Source organism: Parasteatoda tepidariorum, chromosome 1, assembly GCF_982258835.1.
Source record: "Parasteatoda tepidariorum strain Cologne lab strain chromosome 1, Ptep-v5.0, whole genome shotgun sequence".
NCBI lineage: Eukaryota > Metazoa > Arthropoda > Arachnida > Araneae > Theridiidae > Parasteatoda > Parasteatoda tepidariorum.
In genome coordinates, this window is record NC_141755.1 from 127,411,188 (window position 1) to 127,437,680 (window position 26,493).

At 32.8% G+C, this 26,493-nt stretch overlaps 1 protein-coding gene across 1 annotated transcript; it reads left to right on the forward strand.

The window, feature by feature from the left end:
• The first annotated feature begins 22,993 nt into the window (after window positions 1-22,993).
• Window positions 22,994-25,541, forward strand: LOC147816915 (kinesin heavy chain-like). Its single transcript, XM_087149749.1, has 3 exons — window positions 22,994-23,351; window positions 23,961-24,100; window positions 24,910-25,541. Exons 1-3 carry the CDS (start codon window positions 23,239-23,241, stop codon window positions 25,146-25,148), a joined length of 492 nt encoding a protein of 163 aa, XP_087005875.1. The 5' UTR covers window positions 22,994-23,238; the 3' UTR covers window positions 25,149-25,541.
• Window positions 25,542-26,493: the final 952 nt, after the last annotated feature.

The following is a 26,493-nucleotide window of genomic DNA, read 5'->3' on the forward strand; positions in this document are numbered from 1 at the left end:
CTTAGAAAAATTCCGACGATTTCGGTACTTAGAAAAATTCTGACGATTTCGGTACTTAGAAAATTTCTGACGATTTCGGTACTTAGAAAAATTCCGACGATTTCGGTACTTAGAAAAGTTTGACGATTTCGGTACTTAGAAAAATTCTGATGATTTCGGTACTTAGAAAAATTCTGTTGATTTCGGTACTTAGAAAAATTCTGTCGATTTCGGTACTTAGAAAAATTATGTTGATTTCGGTACTTAGAAAATTTCTGCCTTTTTCGGTACTTCGAAAATTTCAGACGTTTTCGGTACTTAGAAAACATTCCGACGATTTCGGTACTTAGAAAATTCTGACGATTTCGGTACTTAGAAAACAATCAGAAATTTTCGGTACTTAGATAATTTCTGACGATTTCGGTACTTAGAAAAATTCCGACGATTTCGGTACTTAGAAAATTTTGACGATTTCGGTACTTAGAAAAATTCTGATGATTTCGGTACTTAGAAAAATTCTGACGATTTCGGTACTTAGAAAAATTCTGCCGATTTCAGTACTTAGAAAAATTCTGTTGATTTCGGTACTTAGAAAAATTCTGACAATTTCGGTACTTAGAAAATTTCTGACCTTTTCGGTATTTAGAAAATTTCAAACGATTTCGGTACTTAGAAAAATTCCGACGATTTCGGTACTTAGAAAATTTCTGCCTTTTTCTGTACTTAGAAAACATTCAGAAGTTTTCGGTACTTAGAAAATTTCTGTCGAATTCGGTACTTAGAAAAATTCTGTTGATTTCGGTACTTAGAAAATTTCTGCCTTTTTCGGTACTTCGAAAATTTCAGACGTTTTCGGTACTTAGAAAACATTCCGACGATTTCGGTACTTAGAAAATTCTGACGATTTCGGTACTTAGAAAACAATCAGAAATTTTCGGTACTTAGAAAATTCTGACGATTTCGGTATTTGGAAAATTTCTGACCTTTTCGGTACTTAGAAAATTTCTGACCATTTCGGTACTTAGAAAAATTCTGACGATTTCGGTACTTAGAAAACATTCAGACGTTTTCGATACTTAGAAAATTTCTGACGTTTTCGGTACTTAGAAAAATTCTGCCGATTTCAGTACTTAGAAAAATTCTGTTGATTTCGGTACTTAGAAAAATTCTGTCGATTTCGGTACTTAGAAAAATTCTGACGATTTCGGTACTTAGAAAATTTCTGTCCTTTTCGGTACTTGGAAAATTTCTGACCTTTGCGGTACGTAGAAAAATTCTGACGATTTCGGTACTTAGAAAACAATCAGAAATTTTCGGTACTTAGATAATTTCTGACGATTTCGGTACTTTGAAAAATTCCGACGATTTCGGTACTTAGAAAATTTTGACGATTTCGGTACTTAGAAAAATTCTGTCGATTTCGGTACTTAGAAAAATTCTGTTGATTTCGGTACTTAGAAAATTTCTGCCTTTTTCGGTACTTTGAAAATTTCAGACGTTTTCGGTACTTAGAAAACTTTCCGACGATTTCGGTACTTAGAAAATTCTGACGATTTCGGTACTTGGAAAATTTCTGACCTTTTCGGTACTTAGAAAATTTCTGACCTTTTCGGTACTTGGAAAATTTCTGACCTTTGCGGTACTTAGAAAAATTCTGACGATTTCGGTACTTAGAAAACAATCAGAAGTTTTCGGTACTTAGAAAATTTCTGACGATTTCGGTACTTAGAAAAATTCCGACGATTACGGTACTTAGAAAAGTTTGACGATTTCGGTACTTAGAAAAATTCTGATGATTTCGGTACTTAGAAAATTTCTGACCTTTTCGGTACTTGGAATATTTCAGACGTTTTCGGTACTTAGAAAACTTTCAGAAGTTTTCGGTACTTAGAAAATTTTTTTCGAATTCGGTACTTAGAAAAATTCTGTTGATTTCGGTACTTAGAAAAATTCTGTCGATTTCGGTACTTAGAAAAATTATGTTGATTTCGGTACTTAGAAAGTTTCTGACCTTTTCGGTATTTAGAAAATTTCAAACGATTTCGGTACTTAGAAAAATTCCGACGATTTCGGTACTTAGAAAATTTCTGCCTTTTTCTGTACTTAGAAAACATTCAGAAGTTTTCGGTACTTAGAAAATTTCTGTTGAATTCGGTACTTAGAAAAATTCTGTTGATTTCGGTACTTAGAAAAATTCTGTCGATTTCGGTACTTAGAAAAATTATGTTGATTTCGGTACTTAGAAAATTTCTGCCTTTTTCGGTACTTCGAAAATTTCAGACGTTTTCGGTACTTAGAAAACATTCCGACGATTTCGGTACTTAGAAAATTCTGACGATTTCGGTACTTAGAAAACAATCAGAAATTTTCGGTACTTTGAAAATTTCAGACGTTTTCGGTACTTAGAAAACTTTCCGACGATTTCGGTACTTAGAAAATTCTGACGATTTCGGTATTTGGAAAATTTCTGACCTTTTCGGTACTTAGAAAATTTCTGACGATTTCGGTACTTAGAAAAATTCCGACGATTTCGGTACTTAGAAAAATTCTGACGATTTCGGTACTTAGAAAATTTCTGACGATTTCGGTACTTAGAAAAATTCCGACGATTTCGGTACTTAGAAAAGTTTGACGATTTCGGTACTTAGAAAAATTCTGATGATTTCGGTACTTAGAAAATTTCTGACCTTTTCGGTACTTCGAATATTTCAGACGTTTTCGGTACTTAGAAAACTTTCAGAAGTTTTCGGTACTTAGAAAATTTTTGTCGAATTCGGTACTTAGAAAAATTCTGTTGATTTCGGTACTTAGAAAAATTCTGTCGATTTCGGTACTTAGAAAAATTATGTTGATTTCGGTACTTAGAAAATTTCTGCCTTTTTCGGTACTTCGAAAATTTCAGACGTTTTCGGTACTTAGAAAACATTCCGACGATTTCGGTACTTAGAAAATTCTGACGATTTCGGTACTTAGAAAAATTCTGACGATTTCGGTACTTAGAAAAATTCTGCCGATTTCAGTACTTAGAAAAATTCTGTTGATTTCGGTACTTAGAAAAATTCTGACAATTTCGGTACTTAGAAAATTTCTGACCTTTTCGGTATTTAGAAAATTTCAAACGATTTCGGTACTTAGAAAAATTCCGACGATTTCGGTACTTAGAAAATTTCTGCCTTTTTCTGTACTTAGAAAACATTCAGAAGTTTTCGGTACTTAGAAAATTTCTGTCGAATTCGGTACTTAGAAAAATTCTGTTGATTTCGGTACTTAGAAAATTTCTGCCTTTTTCGGTACTTCGAAAATTTCAGACGTTTTCGGTACTTAGAAAACATTCCGACGATTTCGGTACTTAGAAAATTCTGACGATTTCGGTACTTAGAAAACAATCAGAAATTTTCGGTACTTAGAAAATTCTGACGATTTCGGTATTTGGAAAATTTCTGACCTTTTCGGTACTTAGAAAATTTCTGACCATTTCGGTACTTAGAAAAATTCTGACGATTTCGGTACTTAGAAAACATTCAGACGTTTTCGATACTTAGAAAATTTCTGACGTTTTCGGTACTTAGAAAAATTCTGCCGATTTCAGTACTTAGAAAAATTCTGTCGATTTCGGTACTTAGAAAAATTCTGACGATTTCGGTACTTAGAAAATTTCTGTCCTTTTCGGTACTTGGAAAATTTCTGACCTTTGCGGTACGTAGAAAAATTCTGACGATTTCGGTACTTAGAAAACAATCAGAAATTTTCGGTACTTAGATAATTTCTGACGATTTCGGTACTTTGAAAAATTCCGACGATTTCGGTACTTAGAAAATTTTGACGATTTCGGTACTTAGAAAAATTCTGTCGATTTCGGTACTTAGAAAAATTCTGTTGATTTCGGTACTTAGAAAATTTCTGCCTTTTTCGGTACTTTGAAAATTTCAGACGTTTTCGGTACTTAGAAAACTTTCCGACGATTTCGGTACTTAGAAAATTCTGACGATTTCGGTACTTGGAAAATTTCTGACCTTTTCGGTACTTAGAAAATTTCTGACCTTTTCGGTACTTGGAAAATTTCTGACCTTTGCGGTACTTAGAAAAATTCTGACGATTTCGGTACTTAGAAAACAATCAGAAGTTTTCGGTACTTAGATAATTTCTGACGATTTCGGTACTTAGAAAAATTCCGACGATTTCGGTACTTAGAAAAATTCTGACGATTTCGGTACTTAGAAAATTTCTGACGATTTCGGTACTTAGAAAAATTCCGACGATTTCGGTACTTAGAAAAGTTTGACGATTTCGGTACTTAGAAAAATTCTGATGATTTCGGTACTTAGAAAATTTCTGACCTTTTCGGTACTTCGAATATTTCAGACGTTTTCGGTACTTAGAAAACTTTCAGAAGTTTTCGGTACTTAGAAAATTTTTGTCGAATTCGGTACTTAGAAAAATTCTGTTGATTTCGGTACTTAGAAAAATTCTGTCGATTTCGGTACTTAGAAAAATTATGTTGATTTCGGTACTTAGAAAATTTCTGCCTTTTTCGGTACTTCGAAAATTTCAGACGTTTTCGGTACTTAGAAAACATTCCGACGATTTCGGTACTTAGAAAATTCTGACGATTTCGGTACTTAGAAAACAATCAGAAATTTTCGGTACTTAGATACTTTCTGACGATTTCGGTACTTAGAAAAATTCCGACGATTTCGGTACTTAGAAAATTTTGACGATTTCGGTACTTAGAAAAATTCTGATGATTTCGGTACTTAGAAAAATTCTGACGATTTCGGTACTTAGAAAAATTCTGCCGATTTCAGTACTTAGAAAAATTCTGTTGATTTCGGTACTTAGAAAAATTCTGACAATTTCGGTACTTAGAAAATTTCTGACCTTTTCGGTATTTAGAAAATTTCAAACGATTTCGGTACTTAGAAAAATTCCGACGATTTCGGTACTTAGAAAATTTCTGCCTTTTTCTGTACTTAGAAAACATTCAGAAGTTTTCGGTACTTAGAAAATTTCTGTCGAATTCGGTACTTAGAAAAATTCTGTTGATTTCGGTACTTAGAAAATTTCTGCCTTTTTCGGTACTTCGAAAATTTCAGACGTTTTCGGTACTTAGAAAACATTCCGACGATTTCGGTACTTAGAAAATTCTGACGATTTCGGTACTTAGAAAACAATCAGAAATTTTCGGTACTTAGAAAATTCTGACGATTTCGGTATTTGGAAAATTTCTGACCTTTTCGGTACTTAGAAAATTTCTGACCATTTCGGTACTTAGAAAAATTCTGACGATTTCGGTACTTAGAAAACATTCAGACGTTTTCGATACTTAGAAAATTTCTGACGTTTTCGGTACTTAGAAAAATTCTGTCGATTTCGGTACTTAGAAAATTTCTGACCTTTTCGGTACTTAGAAAATTTCTGACCTTTTCGGTACTTGGAAAATTTCTGACCTTTGCGGTACGTAGAAAAATTCTGACGATTTCGGTACTTAGAAAACAATCAGAAATTTTCGGTACTTAGATAATTTCTGACGATTTCGGTACTTTGAAAAATTCCGACGATTTCGGTACTTAGAAAATTTTGACGATTTCGGTACTTAGAAAAATTCTGTCGATTTCGGTACTTAGAAAAATTCTGTTGATTTCGGTACTTAGAAAATTTCTGCCTTTTTCGGTACTTTGAAAATTTCAGACGTTTTCGGTACTTAGAAAACTTTCCGACGATTTCGGTACTTAGAAAATTCTGACGATTTCGGTACTTGGAAAATTTCTGACCTTTTCGGTACTTAGAAAATTTCTGACCTTTTCGGTACTTGGAAAATTTCTGACCTTTGCGGTACTTAGAAAAATTCTGACGATTTCGGTACTTAGAAAACAATCAGAAGTTTTCGGTACTTAGATAATTTCTGACGATTTCGGTACTTAGAAAAATTCCGACGATTTCGGTACTTAGAAAAATTCTGACGATTTCGGTACTTAGAAAAATTCCGACGATTTCGGTACTTAGAAAAGTTTGACGATTTCGGTACTTAGAAAAATTCTGATGATTTCGGTACTTAGAAAATTTCTGACCTTTTCGGTACTTGGAATATTTCAGACGTTTTCGGTACTTAGAAAACTTTCCGACGATTTCGGTACTTAGAAAAATTCCGACGATTTCGGTACTTAGAAAAATTCTGACGATTTCGGTACTTAGAAAATTTCTGACGATTTCGGTACTTAGAAAAATTCCGACGATTTCGGTACTTAGAAAAGTTTGACGATTTCGGTACTTAGAAAAATTCTGATGATTTCGGTACTTAGAAAATTTCTGACCTTTTCGGTACTTGGAATATTTCAGACGTTTTCGGTACTTAGAAAACTTTCAGAAGTTTTCGGTACTTAGAAAATTTCTGTCGAATTCGGTACTTAGAAAAATTCTGTTGATTTCGGTACTTAGAAAAATTCTGTCGATTTCGGTACTTAGAAAAATTATGTTGATTTCGGTACTTAGAAAATTTCTGCCTTTTTCGGTACTTCGAAAATTTCAGACGTTTTCGGTACTTAGAAAACATTCCGACGATTTCGGTACTTAGAAAATTCTGACGATTTCGGTACTTAGAAAACAATCAGAAATTTTCGGTGCTTAGATAATTTCTGACGATTTCGGTACTTAGAAAAATTCCGACGATTTCGGTACTTAGAAAATTTTGACGATTTCGGTACTTAGAAAAATTCTGATGATTTCGGTACTTAGAAAAATTCTGACGATTTCGGTACTTAGAAAAATTCTGCCGATTTCAGTACTTAGAAAAATTCTGTTGATTTCGGTGCTTAGAAAAATTCTGACAATTTCGGTACTTAGAAAATTTCTGACCTTTTCGGTATTTAGAAAATTTCAAACGATTTCGGTACTTAGAAAAATTCCGACGATTTCGGTACTTAGAAAATTTCTGCCTTTTTCGGTACTTAGAAAACATTCAGAAGTTTTCGGTACTTAGAAAATTTCTGTCGAATTCGGTACTTAGAAAAATTCTGTTGATTTCGGTACTTAGAAAAATTATGTTGATTTCGGTACTTAGAAAATTTCTGCCTTTTTCGGTACTTCGAAAATTTCAGACGTTTTCGGTACTTAGAAAACATTCCGACGATTTCGGTACTTAGAAAATTCTGACGATTTCGGTACTTAGAAAACAATCAGAAATTTTCGGTACTTTGAAAATTTCAGACGTTTTCGGTACTTAGAAAACTTTCCGACGATTTCGGTACTTAGAAAATTCTGACGATTTCGGTATTTGGAAAATTTCTGACCTTTTCGGTACTTAGAAAATTTCTGACCATTTCGGTACTTAGAAAAATTCTGACGATTTCGGTACTTAGAAAACATTCAGACGTTTTCGATACTTAGAAAATTTCTGACGTTTTCGGTACTTAGAAAAATTCTGCCGATTTCAGTACTTAGAAAAATTCTGTTGATTTCGGTACTTAGAAAAATTCTGTCGATTTCGGTACTTAGAAAAATTCTGACGATTTCGGTACTTAGAAAATTTCTGTCCTTTTCGGTACTTGGAAAATTTCTGACCTTTGCGGTACGTAGAAAAATTCTGACGATTTCGGTACTTAGAAAACAATCAGAAATTTTCGGTACTTAGATAATTTCTGACGATTTCGGTACTTTGAAAAATTCCGACGATTTCGGTACTTAGAAAATTTTGACGATTTCGGTACTTAGAAAAATTCCGACGATTTCGGTACTTAGAAAAATTCTGACGATTTCGGTACTTAGAAAATTTCTGCCTTTTTCGGTACTTTGAAAATTTCAGACGTTTTCGGTACTTAGAAAACTTTCCGACGATTTCGGTACTTAGAAAATTCTGACGATTTCGGTACTTGGAAAATTTCTGACCTTTTCGGTACTTAGAAAATTTCTGACCTTTTCGGTACTTGGAAAATTTCTGACCTTTGCGGTACTTAGAAAAATTCTGACGATTTCGGTACTTAGAAAACAATCAGAAGTTTTCGGTACTTAGATAATTTCTGACGATTTCGGTACTTAGAAAAATTCCGACGATTTCGGTACTTAGAAAAATTCTGACGATTTCGGTACTTAGAAAATTTCTGACGATTTCGGTACTTAGAAAAATTCCGACGATTTCGGTACTTAGAAAAATTCTGACGATTTCGGTACTTAGAAAAATTCCGACGATTTCGGTACTTAGAAAAGTTTGACGATTTCGGTACTTAGAAAAATTCTGATGATTTCGGTACTTAGAAAACAATCAGAAATTTTCGGTACTTAGATAATTTCTGACGATTTCGGTACTTAGAAAAATTCCGACGATTTCGGTACTTAGAAAAATTCTGCCGATTTCAGTACTTAGAAAAATTCTGTTGATTTCGGTGCTTAGAAAAATTCCGACAATTTCGGTACTTAGAAAAATTCCGACGATTTCGGTACTTAGAAAATTTCTGCCTTTTTCGGTACTTAGAAAACATTCAGAAGTTTTCGGTACTTTGAAAATTTCAGACGTTTTCGGTACTTAGAAAACTTTCCGACGATTTCGGTACTTAGAAAATTCTGACGATTTCGGTATTTGGAAAATTTCTGACCTTTTCGGTATTTAGAAAATTTCAAACGATTTCGGTACTTAGAAAAATTCCGACGATTTCGGTACTTAGAAAATTTCTGCCTTTTTCGGTACTTAGAAAACATTCAGAAGTTTTCGGTACTTTGAAAATTTCAGACGTTTTCGGTACTTAGAAAACTTTCCGACGATTTCGGTACTTAGAAAATTCTGACGATTTCGGTATTTGGAAAATTTCTGACCTTTTCGGTACTTAGAAAATTTCTGACCATTTCGGTACTTAGAAAAATTCTGACGATTTCGGTACTTAGAAAACATTCAGACGTTTTCGATACTTAGAAAATTTCTGACGTTTTCGGTACTTAGAAAAATTCTGCTGATTTCAGTACTTAGAAAAATTCTGTTGATTTCGGTACTTAGAAAAATTCTGTCGATTTCGGTACTTAGAAAAATTCTGACGATTTCGGTACTTAGAAAATTTCTGTCCTTTTCGGTACTTGGAAAATTTCTGACCTTTGCGGTACGTAGAAAAATTCTGACGATTTCGGTACTTAGAAAACAATCAGAAATTTTCGGTACTTAGATAATTTCTGACGATTTCGGTACTTTGAAAAATTCCGACGATTTCGGTACTTAGAAAATTTTGACGATTTCGGTACTTAGAAAAATTCTGTCGATTTCGGTACTTAGAAAAATTCTGTTGATTTCGGTACTTAGAAAATTTCTGCCTTTTTCGGTACTTTGAAAATTTCAGACGTTTTCGGTACTTAGAAAACTTTCCGACGATTTCGGTACTTAGAAAATTCTGACGATTTCGGTACTTAGAAAACAATCAGAAGTTTTCGGTACTTAGATAATTTCTGACGATTTCGGTACTTAGAAAAATTCCGACGATTTCGGTACTTAGAAAAATTCTGACGATTTCGGTACTTAGAAAATTTCTGACGATTTCGGTACTTAGAAAAATTCCGACGATTTCGGTACTTAGAAAAATTCTGACGATTTCGGTACTTAGAAAAATTCCGACGATTTCGGTACTTAGAAAAGTTTGACGATTTCGGTACTTAGAAAAATTCTGATGATTTCGGTACTTAGAAAATTTCTGACCTTTTCGGTACTTGGAATATTTCAGACGTTTTCGGTACTTAGAAAACTTTCCGACGATTTCGGTACTTAGAAAATTCTGACGATTTCGGTATTTGGAAAATTTCTGACCTTTTCGGTACTTAGAAAATTTCTGACCATTTCGGTACTTAGAAAAATTCTGACGATTTCGGTACTTAGAAAACATTCAGACGTTTTCGATACTTAGAAAATTTCTGACGTTTTCGGTACTTAGAAAAATTCTGCCGATTTCAGTACTTAGAAAAATTCTGTTGATTTCGGTACTTAGAAAAATTCTGACAATTTCGGTACTTAGAAAATTTCTGACTTTTTCGGTATTTAGAAAATTTCAAACGATTTCGGTACTTAGAAAAATTCCGACGATTTCGGTACTTTGAAAATTTCTGCCTTTTTCGGTACTTAGAAAACATTCAGAAGTTTTCGGTACTTAGAAAATTTCTGTCGAATTCGGTACTTAGAAAAATTCTGTTGATTTCGGTACTTAGAAAAATTCTGTCGATTTCGGTACTTAGAAAAATTATGTTGATTTCGGTACTTAGAAAATTTCTGCCTTTTTCGGTACTTCGAAAATTTCAGACGTTTTCGGTACTTAGAAAACATTCCGACGATTTCGGTACTTAGAAAATTCTGACGATTTCGGTACTTAGAAAACAATCAGAAATTTTCGGTACTTAGATAATTTCTGACGATTTCGGTACTTAGAAAAATTCCGACGATTTCGGTACTTAGAAAATTTTGACGATTTTGGTACTTAGAAAAATTCTGATGATTTCGGTACTTAGAAAAATTCTGACGATTTCGGTACTTAGAAAATTTCTGACCTTTTCGGTACTTGGAAAATTTCTGACCTTTGCGGTTCTTAGAAAAATTCTGACGATTTCGGTACTTAGAAAACAATCAGAAGTTTTCGGTACTTAGATAATTTCTGACGATTTCGCTACTTAGAAAAATTCCGACGATTTCGGTACTTAGAAAATTTCTGCCGATTTCGGTACTTAGAAAATTCTGACGATTTCGGTACTTCGAAAACAATCAGAAGTTTTCTGTACTTAGAAAATTTCTGTCGTTTTCGGTACTTAAAAAAATTCTGACGATTTCGGTACTTAGAAAAATTCTGGTGATTTCGGTACTTAGAAAAATTCTGTTGATTTCGGTACTTAGAAAATTTCAGCCTTTTTCGGTACTTTGAAAATTTCAGACGTTTTCGGTACTTAGAAAACATTCCGACGATTTCGGTACTTGGAAAATTCTGACGATTTCGGTACTAGGAAAATTTCTGACCTTTTCGGTACTTAGAAAATTTCTGACCTTTTCGGTACTTAGAAAAATTCTGACGATTTCGGTACTTAGAAAAATTCTGTTGATTTCGGTACTTAGAAAAATTCTGTCGATTTCGGTACTTAGAAAAATTCTGTTGATTTCGGTACTTAGAAAAATTCTGACGATTTCTTTACTTAGAAAAATTCCGACGATTTCGGTACTTAGAAAATTTTGACGATTTCGGTACTTAGAAAAATTCTGATGATTTTGTACTTAGAAAAATTCTGACGATTTCGGTACTTAGAAAATTTCTGACCTTTTCGGTACTTGGAAAATTTCTGACCTTTGCGGTACTTAGAAAAATTCTGACGATTTCGGTACTTAGAAAACAATCAGAAGTTTTCGGTACTTAGATACTTTCTGACGATTTCGGTACTTAGAAAAATTCCGACGATTTCGGTACTTAGAAAATTTTGACGATTTCGGTACTTTGAAAAATTCTGCCGATTTCGGTACTTCGAAAACAATCGGAAGTTTTCTGTACTTAGAAAATTTCTGTAGTTTTCGGTACTTCGAAAAATTCTGACGATTTCGGTACTTAGAAAAATTCTAGTGATTTCGGTACTTAGAAAAATTCTGTTGATTTTGGTACTTAGAAAAATTCTGACGATTTCGGTACTTAGAAAAATTCTGACGATTTCGGTACTTAGAAAAGACTCGGAAGTTTTCGGTACTTAGAAAATTTTTGACGTTTTCGGTACTTGGAAAATTTCTGACCTTTGCGGTACGTAGAAAAATTCTGACGATTTCAGTACTTAGAAAACAATCGGAAGTTTTCGGTACTTAGATAATTTCTGACGATTTCGGTACTTAGAAAAATTCCGATTATTTCGGTACTTAGAAAATTTTGACGATTTCGGTACTTAAAAAAATTCTGATGATTTTGTATTTAGAAAAATTCTGACGATTTCGGTACTTAGAAAATTTCTGACCTTTTCGGTACTTGGAAAATTTCTGACCTTTGCGGTACTTAGAAAAATTCTGACGATTTCGGTACTTAGAAAACAATCAGAAGTTTTCGGTACTTAGATAATTTCTGATGATTTCGGTACTTAGAAAAATTCTGCCGATTTCGGTACTTAGAAAACAATCAGAAGTTTTCGGTACTTAGAAAAATTCTGTTGATTTCGGTACTTAGAAAAATTCTGACGATTTCGGAACTTAGAAAAATTCTGATGATTTCGGTACTTAGAAAATTTCTGTCGTTTTCGGTACTTAAAAAAATTCTGACGATTTCGGTACTTAGAAAAATTCTGGTGATTTCGGTACTTAGAAAAATTCTGTTGATTTCGGTACTTAGAAAATTTCAGCCTTTTTCGGTACTTTGAAAATTTCAGACGTTTTCGGTACTTAGAAAACATTCCGACGATTTCGGTACTTAGAAAATTCTGACGATTTCGGTACTAGGAAAATTTCTGACCTTTTCGGTACTTAGAAAATTTCTGACCTTTTCGGTACTTAGAAAAATTCTGACCTTTTCGGTACTTAGAAAAATTCTGACGATTTCGGTACTTAGAAAAATTCTGTTGATTTCGGTACTTAGAAAAATTCTGTCGATTTCGGTACTTAGAAAAATTCTGTTGATTTTGGTACTTAGAGAAATTCTGACGATTTCTTTACTTAGAAAAATTCCGACGATTTCGGTACTTAGAAAATTCTGACGATTTCGGTACTTAGAAAATTTCTGACCTTTTCGGTACTTGGAAAATTTCTGACCTTTGCGGTACTTAGAAAAATTCTGACGATTTCGGTACTTAGAAAACAATCAGAAGTTTTCGGTACTTAGATACTTTCTGACGATTTCGGTACTTAGAAAAATTCCGACGATTTCGGTACTTAGAAAATTTTGACGATTTCGGTACTTAGAAAAATTCTGCCGATTTCGGTACTTCGAAAACAATGAGAAGTTTTCTGTACTTAGAAAATTTCTGTTGATTTCGGTACTTAGAAAAATTCTGTCGAATTCGGTACTTAGAAAAATTCTGTTGATTTCGGTACTTAGAAAATTTCTGCCTTTTTCGGTACTTTGAAATTTTCAGACGTTTTCGGTACTTAGAAAAATTCTTACGATTTCGATACTTATTAAACATTCAGAAGTTTTCGGTAATTAGAAATATTCTGCCGATTTCGGTACTTAGAAAACATTCAGAAGTTTTCGGCACTTAGAAAATTTCTGACGTTATCGGTACTTAGAAAAATTCGGACGATTTCGGTACTTCGAAAAATTCTGTTGATTTCGGTACTTAGAAAAATTCTGTTGATTTTGGTACTTAGAAAAATTCTGACGATTTCGGTACTTAGAAAAATTCTGACGATTTCGGTACTTAGAAAAGACTCGGAAGTTTTCGGTACTTAGAAAATTTCTGACGTTTTCGGTACTTGGAAATTTTCTGACCTTTGCGGTACGTAGAAAAATTCTGACGATTTCAGTACTTAGAAAACAATCAGAAGTTTTCGGTACTTATATAATTTCTGACGATTTCGGTACTTAGAAAAATTCCGATTATTTCGGTACTTAGAAAATTTTGACGATTTCGGTACTTAAAAAAATTCTGATGATTTCGGTACTTCGAAAACAATCAGAAGTTTTCGGTACTTAGAAAAATTCTGCCGATTTCGGTACTTAGAAAAATTCTGTCGATTTCGGTACTTAGAAAAGACTCGGAAGTTTTCGGTACTTAGAAAAATTCTGATGATTTCGGTACTTAGAAAAATTCTGTTGATTTTGGTACTTAGAAAAATTCTGCCGATTTCGGTACTTAGAAAACATTCAGAAGTTTTCGGCACTTAGAAAATTTCTGACGTTATCGGTACTTAGAAAAATTCGGACGATTTCGGTACTTCGAAAAATTCTGTTGATTTCGGTACTTAGAAAAATTCTGTCGATTTCGGTACTTAGAAAAATTCTGTTGATTTTGGTACTTAGAAAAATTCTGACGATTTCTTTACTTAGAAAATTCCGACGATTTCGGTACTTAGAAAATTCTGATGATTTCGGTACTTAGAAACATTCTGACGATTTCGGTACTTAGAAAAATTCTGACGATTTCAGTACTTAGAAAATTTCTGACCTTTTCGGTACTTAGAAAAATTCTGACGATTTCGGTACTTAGAAAACAATCAGTAGTTTTCGGTACTTAGAAAAATTCTGTTGATTTTGGTACTTAGAAAAATTCTGACGATTTCTTTACTTAGAAAAATTCCGACGATTTCGGTACTTAGAAAATTCTGATGATTTCGGTACTTAGAAAAATTCTGACGATTTCGGTACTTTGAAAAATTCTGACGATTTCGGTACTTAGAAAAGACTCGGAAGTTTTCGGTACTTAGAAAATTTCTGACGTTTTCGGTTCTTAGAAAAATTCTGATGATTTCGGTACTTAGAAAATTTCTGACCTTTTCGGTATTTAGAAAATTTCAAACGATTTCGGTACTTAGAAAAATTCAGACGATTTCGGTACTTAGAAAATTTCTGCCTTTTTCGGTTCTTAGAAAACATTCAGACGTTTTTGGTACTTAGAAAATTTCTGACGTTATCGGTACTTAGAAAAATTCGGACGATTTCGGTACTTCGAAAAATTCTGTTGATTTCGGTACTTAGAAAAATTCTGTCGATTTCGGTACTTAGAAAAATTCTGTTGATTTTGGTACTTAGAAAAATTCTGACGATTTCTTTACTTAGAAAAATTCCGACGATTTCGGTACTTAGAAAATTCTGATGATTTTGGTACTTAGAAAAATTCTGACGATTTCGGTACTTAGAAAAATTCTGACGATTTCGGTACTTAGAAAATTTCTGACCTTTGCGGTACTTTGAAAAATTCTGACGATTTCGGTACTTAGAAAACAATCAGAAGTTTTCGGTACTTAGATAATTTCTGACCTTTTCGGTACTTAGAAAACAATCAGTAGTTTTCGGTACTTAGAAAAATTCTGACGATTTCGGTACTTAGAAAACAATCAGTAGTTTTCGGTACTTAGAAAAATTCTGTTCATTTTGGTACTTAGAAAAATTCTGACGATTTCTTTACTTAGAAAAATTCCGACGATTTCGGTACTTAGAAAATTCTGATGATTTCGGTACTTAGAAAAATTCTGACGATTTCGGTATTTTGAAAAATTCTGACGATTTCGGTACTTAGAAAAGACTCGGAAGTTTTCGGTACTTAGAAAATTTCTGACGTTTTCGGTTCTTAGAAAAATTCTGATGATTTCGGTACTTAGAAAATTTCTGACCTTTTCGGTATTTAGAAAATTTCAAACGATTTCGGTACTTAGAAAAATTCAGACGATTTCGGTACTTAGAAAATTTCTGCCTTTTTCGGTTCTTAGAAAACATTCAGACGTTTTTGGTACTTAGAAAATTTCTGACGTTATCGGTACTTAGAAAAATTCGGACGATTTCGGTACTTCGAAAAATTCTGTTGATTTCGGTACTTAGAAAAATTCTGTCGATTTCGGTACTTAGAAAAATTCTGTTGATTTTGGTACTTAGAAAAATTCTGACGATTTCTTTACTTAGAAAAATTCCGACGATTTCGGTACTTAGAAAATTCTGATGATTTTGGTACTTAGAAAAATTCTGACGATTTCGGTACTTAGAAAAATTCTGACGATTTCGGTACTTAGAAAATTTCTGACCTTTGCGGTACTTTGAAAAATTCTGACGATTTCGGTACTTAGAAAACAATCAGAAGTTTTCGGTACTTAGATAATTTCTGACCTTTTCGGTACTTAGAAAATTTCTGACCTTTTCGGTACTTAGAAAATTTCTGACGTTTTCGGTACTTAGAAAAATTCTGCCGATTTCAGTATTTGAAAAATTCTGTTGATTTCGGTACTTAGAAAACATTCAGAAGTTTTCGATACTTAGAAAATATCTGACTTTTTCGGTACTTAGAAAAATTCTGACGATTTCGGTACTTAGAAAAATTCCAACGATTACGGTACTTAGAAAATTTCTGCCTTTTTCGGTAGTTAGAAAACATTCAGAAGTTTTCGGTACTTAGAAAATTTCTGACGATTTCGGTACTTTGAAAAATTCTGTTGATTTCGGTACTTAGAAAAATTCTGTCGAATTCGGTACTTAGAAAAATTCTGTTTATTTCGGTACTTAGAAAAATTCTGTCGATTTCGGTACTTAGAAAAATTCTGTTGATTTCGGTACTTAGAAAAATTCTGTCGATTTCGGCTACCTTCCTGTCCACGGTGATACGTGAAGCCTACCACAGTTTCGCTTCAAAAGCTCTCTCGAAAAAGAGCAAATAAACTGATTTTCCTGGATTTTCCCTGTTTTTTCCCATTTTCCCTATAACTTTTTTTTCCTGCATGCAGGAACCTCCAGAAAAACGAAAAACGCATAAGAAAATAATATAAATTAATATAAACAAAAAAAAAGAACCTTTTTTGAAAATTTAACCGTCCCTGGGATTCGTACCCAGGACCCCCTCCCTCCTGCAGCGAACTTGCTTGTCTAGTGGCCTACCTTCCTGTCCATGGTGATACGTGAAGCCCACCACAGTTTCGCTTCAAAAGCTCACTCCTCTCATCTTCGCAATATACCTTTAGGGGCCCACCAAACCCCCCTAATTGGCCTATAAAAATTATCGTCAGCAGCCTTGCTTGGACTATAGACCCCTACTTAGGGTCCTAGTATGAAAATTATACCTTGATATTAAAGGGAGCTAGGGGTCTTGAAATTTGAACCTTTCTCGAGCCATTTTACTTTTTTATTCTTTTTTTTATATTATTCCATTACGCTTTCTTTGCTGGACTTCACACACAGAAAACACCCCATGCATGCTAGAATATCCAAAATGTTACAATAGAAGTCGAAAATGAGCAAATATAATGATTTTCCTGGATTTTTCCTGTTTTTTCCAATCCTCCCAATAAAAATTGTTTTCTTCCTACATGCAGGAACCTCCAGAATATCGAAAATTAAGTAAAAAAACAATATAATTTAAAATAAACAAAAAAAAAATTTTTTTTTGAAAATTTGACCGTCCCTGGGATTCGAATCCAAGACCCCTCACTCCCGCAGCGAATTTGCTTGTCTGGTGGCCTACCTTCCAGTCTACAGAGATACGTGAAGCCTACCACAGTTTCGCTTCAAAAGCTCTCTCTTCTCATCTTCGCAATATACCTTTAGGGGCAAACTGTGACCCCCCTAATTGGCCTATAAAAATTATCTTCTGCTGCCTTGTTTGGATCATAGTCCCCTACTTAGGGTCCGAGTTTGAAAATTATACCTCAATATTAAAGGGAGCTAGGGGGTCTTGAAATTTAAACCATTCTCGAGCCATTTTCTTTTTTTATTCTTTTTTTTATATTATTCCATTACGCTTTCTTTGCTGGACTTCACACACAGAAAACACCCCATGCATGCTAGAATATCCAAAATGTTACAATAGAAGTCGAAAATGAGCAAATATAATGATTTTCCTGGATTTTTCCAGTTTTTTTCCATTTTTCCAATCAAAAATATATTTTTTTCTACATGCAGAAACCTCCAGAATATCGAAAAACGCATAAAAAAATAATATAATTTAAAATAAACAAAAAAAAAAAGAGAGAATTTTTTGAAAATTTGACCGTCCCTGGGATTTGATCCCCGGACCCCTCCCTTATGCAGCGAACATGCTTATCTTGTGGCCTACCTTCCAGTCCACAGAGATACGTGAAGCCTACCACAGTTTCGCTTCAAAAGCTCTCTCCTCTCATCTTCGCAATATAACTTTAGGGGCCCACAGTGACCCCCCTAATTGGCCTATAAAAATTATCTTCTGCATCCTTGTTTGAACTATAGACCCCTACTTAGGGTCCGAGTTTGAAAATTATACCTTGATATTAAAGCGAGCTAGGGGGTCTTGAAATTTGAACCTTTTTCGAGCCATTTTGTTTTTTTATTCATTTTTTTTATTATTCCATTACGCTTTCTTTGCTAGACTTCACACACAGAAAACACCCCATGCATGCTAGAATATCCAAAATGTTACAATAGAAGTCGAAAAAGAGCAAAGAAACTGATTTTCCTGTATTTTTATAGCTTTTTCCCATTTTCCCAATAAAAAAATTTTTTTTCCTACAGACAGGAACCTCCAGAATATCGAAAAACACAGAAAAAAAATAATATAATTTAAAATAAACAAAAATAAATAAATAAAATTTTTTGAAAATTCGACCGTCCCTGGGATTCGAACCCAGGACCCCTCCCTCCGGCAGCGAACTTGCTGGTCTGGTGGCCTACCTTCCTTTCCACGGTGATACGTGAAGCCTACCACAGTTTCGCTTTAAAAGCTCTCTCCTCACATCTTCGCAATATACCTTTAGGGGTCCACTGTGACCCCCCTAGTTGGCCTATAAAAATTCTCTTCAGAAGTCTTGCTAGGACCATAGACCCCTACTTAGGGTCCGAGTTTGGAAATTATATCTTGATATTAAAGGGAGCTAGGGGATCTTGAAATTTGAACCTTTCTCGAGCCATTTTATTTCTTTATTCTTTTTTTTTATTATTCCATTACGCTTTCTTTGCTGGACGTCACACACAGAAAGCACCCCATGCATGCTAGAATATCCCAAATGTTACAATAGAAGTCGAAAAAGAGCAAATAAACTGATATTCCTGGATTTTCAAAGTTTTTTCCCATTTTCCCAATAAAAAATTTTTTTCCTGCATGCAGGAACCTCCAGAATATCGAAAAACACATAAAAAAATAATATAATTTAAAATAAACAAATAAAAATAATATATTGAAAATTCGACTGTCCCTGGGATTTGAACCCAGGACCCCTCCCTCCGGCAGCGAACTTGCTTGTCTGGTGGCCTACCTTCCAGACCACGGTGATACGTGAAGCCTACCACAGTTTCGCTTCAAAAGCTCTCTCCTCTCATCTTCGCAAAATACCTTTTGGGGCAAACTGTGACCCCCCTAATTGGCCTATAAAAATTATCTTCAGCAGCCTTGTTTGGACCATAGACCTCTACTTAGGGTACGAGTTTGAAAATTATACCTTGATATAAAAGGGAGCTAGGGGGTCTTGAAATTTGAACCTTTCTCGAGCCATTTTATTTCTTTATTCTTTTTTTTATTATGCCATTACGCTTTCTTTGCTGGACTTCACACACAGAAAACACCCCATGCATGGTAGAATATCCAAAATGTTACAATAGAAGTCGAAAAAGAGCAAATAAACTGATTTTCCTGGATTTTCCCTGCTTTTTCCCATTTTCCCGATAAATTTTTTTTCCTGCTTGCAGGAACCTCCAGAAAAACGAAAAACGCATAAAAAAATAATATAATTTAATATAAACAAAAAAAAAGAAACTTTTTTGAAAATTTAACCGTCCCTGGGATTCGTACCCAGGACCCCCTCCCTCCTGCAGCGAACTTGCTTGTCTGGTGGCCTAACTTCCAATCCTCGGTGATACGTGAAGCCTACCACAGTTTCGCTTCAAAAGCTGTCACCTCTCATCTTCGCAATATACCTTTAGGGACCCACAGTGACCCCCCTAATTGGCCTATAAAAATTATCTTCAGCAGCCTTGTTTGCACCATAGGGTCTGAGTTTGAAAATTATACCTTGATATTAAAGGGAGCTAGGGGGTCTTGAAATTTGAACCTTTCTCGAGCCATTTTATTTTTTTATTCTTTTTTTTTATTATTCCTTTACGCTTTCTTTGCTGAACTTCACTCACAGAAAACCTTTATTTTATTTTATAACCGTTGTTGAACAGCTGACCTAATTTTGGGTTTTCACTAATAATTATTTTGAGACACCTCTCTGGTTTCTATCGGTAATAAATAGGTTTTAGTCTCTAATAGTGATTGGTCAGCTTTAGATATTGTTTTCCTTTGGCCCTGGCTTAAATATTAATTTGAGATTCCAAATGAACGTCTTTTATTTTTCACTTTTTAATAGAGTCTTAAAAATATATATTAAGGGCTGTCTTTACGGAACATCAAGTTTATGTTGAATTCTGAGTTTCATACGGGAAAAAGAATTCCTATATTAATTACATTGTATTTTTTTATTACAGAAATGAAAGAGCATAGTTCCAGGAGTCATACTATTTTCCAGATCGTGATTAAACAAGAAAACTTCACTACATGTAAAAAGTTTATTGGAAAGTTGCTTCTAGTAGGTTTAGCTGGCAGTGAGAAGGTAATAGTGACATATTACTTATACAATTGTATATCTCTAATTTTTCTTCTGTTAATCTCGTCCAACGCATAAATTTTTTTATAGCTGCCAACTCTACCGGATTTTCCAGTAGACAAGGATTTACTGGATTTTCTAGTAAAAAAAAATTTTAGAAATTCATTTTTAAATCTTCTATAATTTTATTGCTTATGAAAATTGAAAATCAGTTTTGAAACAGCGAGATAAGAAACGAAAAGTAGAGATTTTTTTTTCGGCTAATAATGTTACTTGATTACATGCATTTATTATACAAGCATGTCTGCCAAGTCTACTGATTTCTCCCTTTAGACTACTGAATTTTGTCAGTGTGACCTGGTCTACTGGTTTAATAAAATTCGTCTGTTTTTTGTTCACTTTAGAAAATTCCCTAAAATTCGTTAATCGAGTTTCATTAAAAAATCTCTATGGAAATTGAGGTTTTGCTCATATTATCGTTTGCTTTAATATTTAAATAAGTGTTACTAATACATAATGATGTGAACCTCATTTATGAAAACCAGTTAACTATCCTGCATGAATTAAATATCTATTACCATTCAAAATTAAAAGTAAACATAATACATAACATTTCAAGTTCATTTAATGTTAATCATAACTGAAAAACAATGTAGTTTTTTTATTTATTTTGATGACTAAAAAATCCCTAAAATTTCCCATGTGTCAAATATTTAGTACATTTTGTAACAAGTATTAAGACATTTATATTATTTCGTAAAATCTACTGGATTTTTCCCTATCCATGTTAACGATATGGAAAGACAAGAAATTTATTCTTTAAATATTATTTTAAGAAAGAAAGTATGAACCAACCATTAAACTTTTGAATCTATTAGGATGAAATAATTCTTTTAAAAAATCAGGAATGTATATCAGAACGTCTCAGAGAAAGCAAGAAGAACCGAACCTGGAAATCTGAAAGAAGTTAAAACTACTTTTAAAAACTTAAAATTTTGCAGCATTGAGCAACATCAGAAAGATGTAACGTTCTAATGACCTTTTTTTTAAAAAAATTCCTCTTAAGATTTTTTAAGACATGAGAAATAATTCTTTTTTTCATGCATTCTCCTTCCTCCCTTAAAATTGTCAATTTTTCAATGTAAATTTTTTAAGTGGTTATTTTTGTTGATGCAGCAAATTTAGGAAAGAAAAATTCTTTTATTGAATCTCATGAAAGTTTATTTTCTGTAATTAAATCGTTTGTTTTTGCAGTTAATACTTCAATAAGGATATTGGATTCTTTTTTTGAACCAATGGTAACAAATTTTAATTATTTTCAATGTTTTTAGACAATCAACAAAAAGCAGTTTTTTTTTAACAAAAATTTCTCTAAAATCTTCCAATTTATTTTAATTTGAGAGTTTGACTTGTAGGCATGTATGATAATATTGCATAACTCAACTATATAGTTTGTAGGAAAGGTATTGAAGCATACAACTTTCATCATGTCTTGAAAATTTAATTATTTTTCTATTCTCGTGTTTTCTAGCTTTTAGAACTGCTATTCAGAAATTCAAGGAAAGTCAGTGACTCTTTTTTTTTATCTCTAAATATGAATCCTGTATAGAAATTCAGGGAAACTCAGTAACTTTTTTATCTCCAAATATAGAATTGAATTCTGTGTCGAAACTCAGTGACTTTTTTTTCTCGAAATATAGATTGTGAATTCTGTGTGGAAATTCAGGTTAACTCAGTGACTCTTTTTATCTCTAAATATAGATTGTGAATTCTGTGTACAAATTCAGGGAAACTCAGTGACTTTTTTTTCTCTAAATATAGATTGTGAATTTTGTGTGGAAATTCAGGCTAACTCAGTAACTTTTTTATCTCTAAATATAGATTGTGAATTCTGTGTACAAATTCAGGGAAACTCAGTGACTTTTGTTTTTTTATACAAATATGGTGTGAACCCGGTACTGTAAGATAGGAATGGTGGAGTCATTGTTTTCGTTATAATATAATATTCTCGGTGGTTTATCCTTATTAAAATTAACTTTGTTTTTAGACTTAAAAAGTAATTAAAAAAGTTATGTACAGTAACTAATGAGCCTAGATTGTTATTTTTCTTTTAGACAAGAAGCTGTATTTCTACAAAACTTTTTTTTATGAATGGACCTACCAAACATTTTCAATGAATCCACTAGCTTTTGTCACAATCAGCTTTTTTTCTATTGTTTTTTCTCCGGATTAGCACTCCACTGGGAGAATAAGGGAAAACCTGGAAAATGCAGGGAATTTAAAAATTATCTAAAATAACTGGGAAAATGTAGGGAATTTTGAGGAGTTTTTTTTTTTAGAAACTGGGAAAATACAGGGGATTTTATCTCTTTTCCTTTTTTAAAAAAAGGTAACCACTCATCTATGGGATATTCAAGGATGATATTTCAGTTATATTAAACTTGTTCATTTACATTGTGCATTATATGTTTTGCATTATATGTTTTAAATATGTTCAGCTGTTCCTTTTTTTCTCTAAGTTTCTCCGGTAATTATACTTAGTATAGTTAACCCAATACAGCTCATACAAGAATATAGTGATTGTGCTTTTCTTCTTAATATCGGGTGTGTAACATATACAGGGAAAACACAGGGATTTTCTTCTCTATCCAGATTTGAGAGGCAACCCTGTTTATAAACTTATTTTGCTGTCGGTTTTATAATAGTTTAACTTTAGAGTAGTTTTTTGAATATTTAAAAATTTGATTGAAAATGCTTTTCTTTTTCACGAAATCGACGATTTTCTCCAGCTGCATTGAATAAGCATAGAGGGCGCTGGTTAAAGCTTGGCTTATTTTGACCGAACTGTCTTGAATAAATGTTGATTGCAAAAATACCGAATTCATAAAAATAGTATATTATACCACTTTGTGAAATATGCCAGAGCTTTTGGGCGAGTAATCATGTTTTATGTTCAGACTAAAATTCCCAGATAATAAAGAGTAATATTGCAATGATTTTCTGAAATATATATATAACAAAAAGACTTTTTACAAAAATTAATTATTTTTTATTACAATTTTCACTTTTGATTCTATAGACTGTGTTTGCCGTAAATGTGCAATACGTCTAGTAAGGCTGTTCTTCAAACAGTTTGTACTGCAATCATTGTCTGCGTAGATCCTTCGTTCGAAATTGAAACAAAGCTGTCTTTGGATTTCGGAAACAGGTATGTATCCAGAAACAGTCCTATTTTACCACTGAAAATCCTAGGTGCCAACTCTACTGGATTTCGCCAGTTTCTCCTGCTCTACTGATTTAATAAAAATTCTTTTGATTTTTGTGCATTTTAGAATATTCCCTGAAACTGAGTTAGTTTTCTAAAAAAAATTTCTACTGAAACTGATTTTTTTCTCAGATTATTTCTTGCTTTAATACTTTAATAAGTATTACAAGTAATAAGTATAAGTATAAGTACTTTAATAAGTATAAGTATCATAATGATGTGAGCCTCATTTATAGAAATCAGTTAAAAACTTTTTTCGTTTAAAATTATGAGTAAACATTATGCACAACATTTGAAGTTCATTTAATGTCAATCACAACTAGATGATATTACAGTTGTCTTATTTTGATAATTTTGAAAATCCCTGAAATTCCATATGTGTAAAATATTTAGTACATTATGCAACAAATGAACTTTATTTATTTTGTAAAATCTACCGGATTTTTTTTTATTCATGTTGGCAGCCATGAAAAATGCTTCTGAGTAGTGGTGGCTCAGGGGATAGAGCGCTGTCCTTTGCTTCGTAAAAATAATTAATGTTATGATTTTTAGGACAAAAGTGATACAAAATAATATTCACCTGAATGAAAAAAATTGTGGAAGTAAGCTGAGCAGATTTTTGGGACGATTTTTGCCTAAAAATGACGTTGATTTAAAGGAATTAGTATCTGAGTTGAAACGGTGGAGAAATGGTAAGTTTTTTTTAAAATTCATTTACATCTTTGATTTATGTATTTTTATGATTTACATCCTTGATTTATGAATAATTACTGTCAGAATGAATCCAGTTAGGTTATAAGTTACTAAATATAGTATCACTGGATCACTATACTAGTAACTATCACTAATATTGTGCAGGTTTCGGATGGAAAAATTTATCTAATATGAATCCAAACGCAGAATATCAGCTCACGTGGATTTCAACCTTCATCAAAATCTGTGTTGAGAATTATGATTTTCAGTGAAAAATACTTTTAAAAACAAGAGGTATGTTAGATACCTTATTTACGCCGTACTAGAGCCACACAACGGCCTATAGGCAATGAAACATCCCTGTGGTTGATCCGAAAACATGCCATAGCGATTTTGATCCTCAGCAAGGGGGGTGGCACCCCTGCTTTGGTAGCCCGACGACCTGCACACGAAGTCGAGCGTTTTACGGTAGAACAGTTTAACGAGGACCGATACCACGATCTAGATTTTGCAAAGCGTTACGTTTTCTAGTAACTCAAACATTAACGCTATTTGAGATTTATAGAGCACTCGTATAACTTTTCCCTAGAAATCGCAATGGCCGCTAAGTGGTAAGGGTAAAATAAGGCGAATGTTATGGTTAAGACAAATTCTACGCAAAATCTCTATTTTCTCAACGGCCAAAGTTCACAGGTTTGGCAAGAAAAGAAATAATTTCTCTTATTTGACTCTAAATGCATTTCTGAACTGTTAACTATGAATGTTGAGCCATTAATTTGAGAATTTCTGAAAAATGCTCTGTTTTCAGGCGAAACTGTCATATGTAATGAATGGATTCCTCTGTGTGACTTTGAAGAAAAGCTCTCAGATTCGTCATCTCTTATGGATACTTCTGAAAATGCATCTTCGGTATTTGATCAAACAGATAACAGCCAAGGTTTGTCTGATTCATCTTTATTGGATCTTTCAGTTGAAGTACAACAGGTGCATACACAGTTTAATCTTAAATCTTGTTTTTTTTTACTACATGCTAACGCTGTTTTTTGAATGGTTTGCCATCACCAGAATAACGCTTCTTAGCAAATAGCATGATATTCCCATAACTGCTGAGAGTTTATAACAGTTGTTCAAAGCCTCTGAAAATGGCCTCCTCTTTAATGTTTTCCACATCTCCATTATGCTACAAATATATATTTTGTTGCTCAGGACTTGTACTTAAATTTTTTTTCTTCTAAATTTAGAGCATGAAGCTTTTTAAAAATGAATGCTGTTCTTGTAGTTACACTCTGTTCTTGTATGCTTTTCTTATTTTCATGTTTTATATCCTCCATTGTGCCAAATATATAATTAAATATATTATTATATATTATTAATATAGTATTTTATATTATTATAGGGTCATAGTTAAACCGTTCTAAGTACGTATCCTGTGTGTCATGATTAAACTCTCCTCTTTTAGGTTTTTCCCATCTTTGTCTCCCTTATCCTTTTCATACTAAATATATATTTTGCTGCTATGGAAACTTGGAATTTTTTTCTTTAAATATATAGTATGAATCTTTCTAAGTATGGTTCCTGTATCATGGTTAAACTCACCTCCTTTTGGGCTTTTCGCATTCTCGTCTCCTTTATACTAAATATATAGTTAATTACATTGGAAACTTTTTTTAAAATATGAAGTATGAACCTTTTTAAGTAAGAAGTAAGTAAGTTCTCGTATTGCTACTTTTCCCCTTTATTTCAGTATTAAATAATTTATTAAATGCTAGTAAATCTTCTTTTTTTCGGGAAAATTTTAGAAATTTTTAAAAATATTAAGTATAGGGGAATAAATATGTTTGTAATTAAAAAAGGTGATGTCAATGACAAGGAAAAGTGTTACGTTCATTATGTTAATTATAAACAAACAAGTGCTTAAAAATTGCAAAAGATGCACGTTAAAAATACTTTTTCTTTATTTAATTATTATAGTACAAAACATGCAAAGTTGTTTTGTTCTGTTTTTTCTTGAAAAAAATTTGAAGAAAATTTCTTGAAACATTATAATATTTAGTTCTTTCCTTTATAATGATACTTGCCTATTCAAAATTTTGAAATTATAGGGGGCATAATTTTGAAACATTTCAATGACATGCATGATTTCGTTTATTCTTTTTTAAACGATCATTTTATTGCAATTTTAAAAACTTCCATTGGCATACATTTAAAAAGCAATATTTTAAATCTGTGAAAAAGATGTTTTATTTCTAATATTGCTGAAAATAATGTTCTTATTACTAACTATTTTAAAATTATTTTAAATAATTATATCATTATTTTAAATTCTTTACAGAATCTTTAATAATCGCAATTAAGAATTTAAGTTATTGCATTTATTAATAATTTGCTTTTA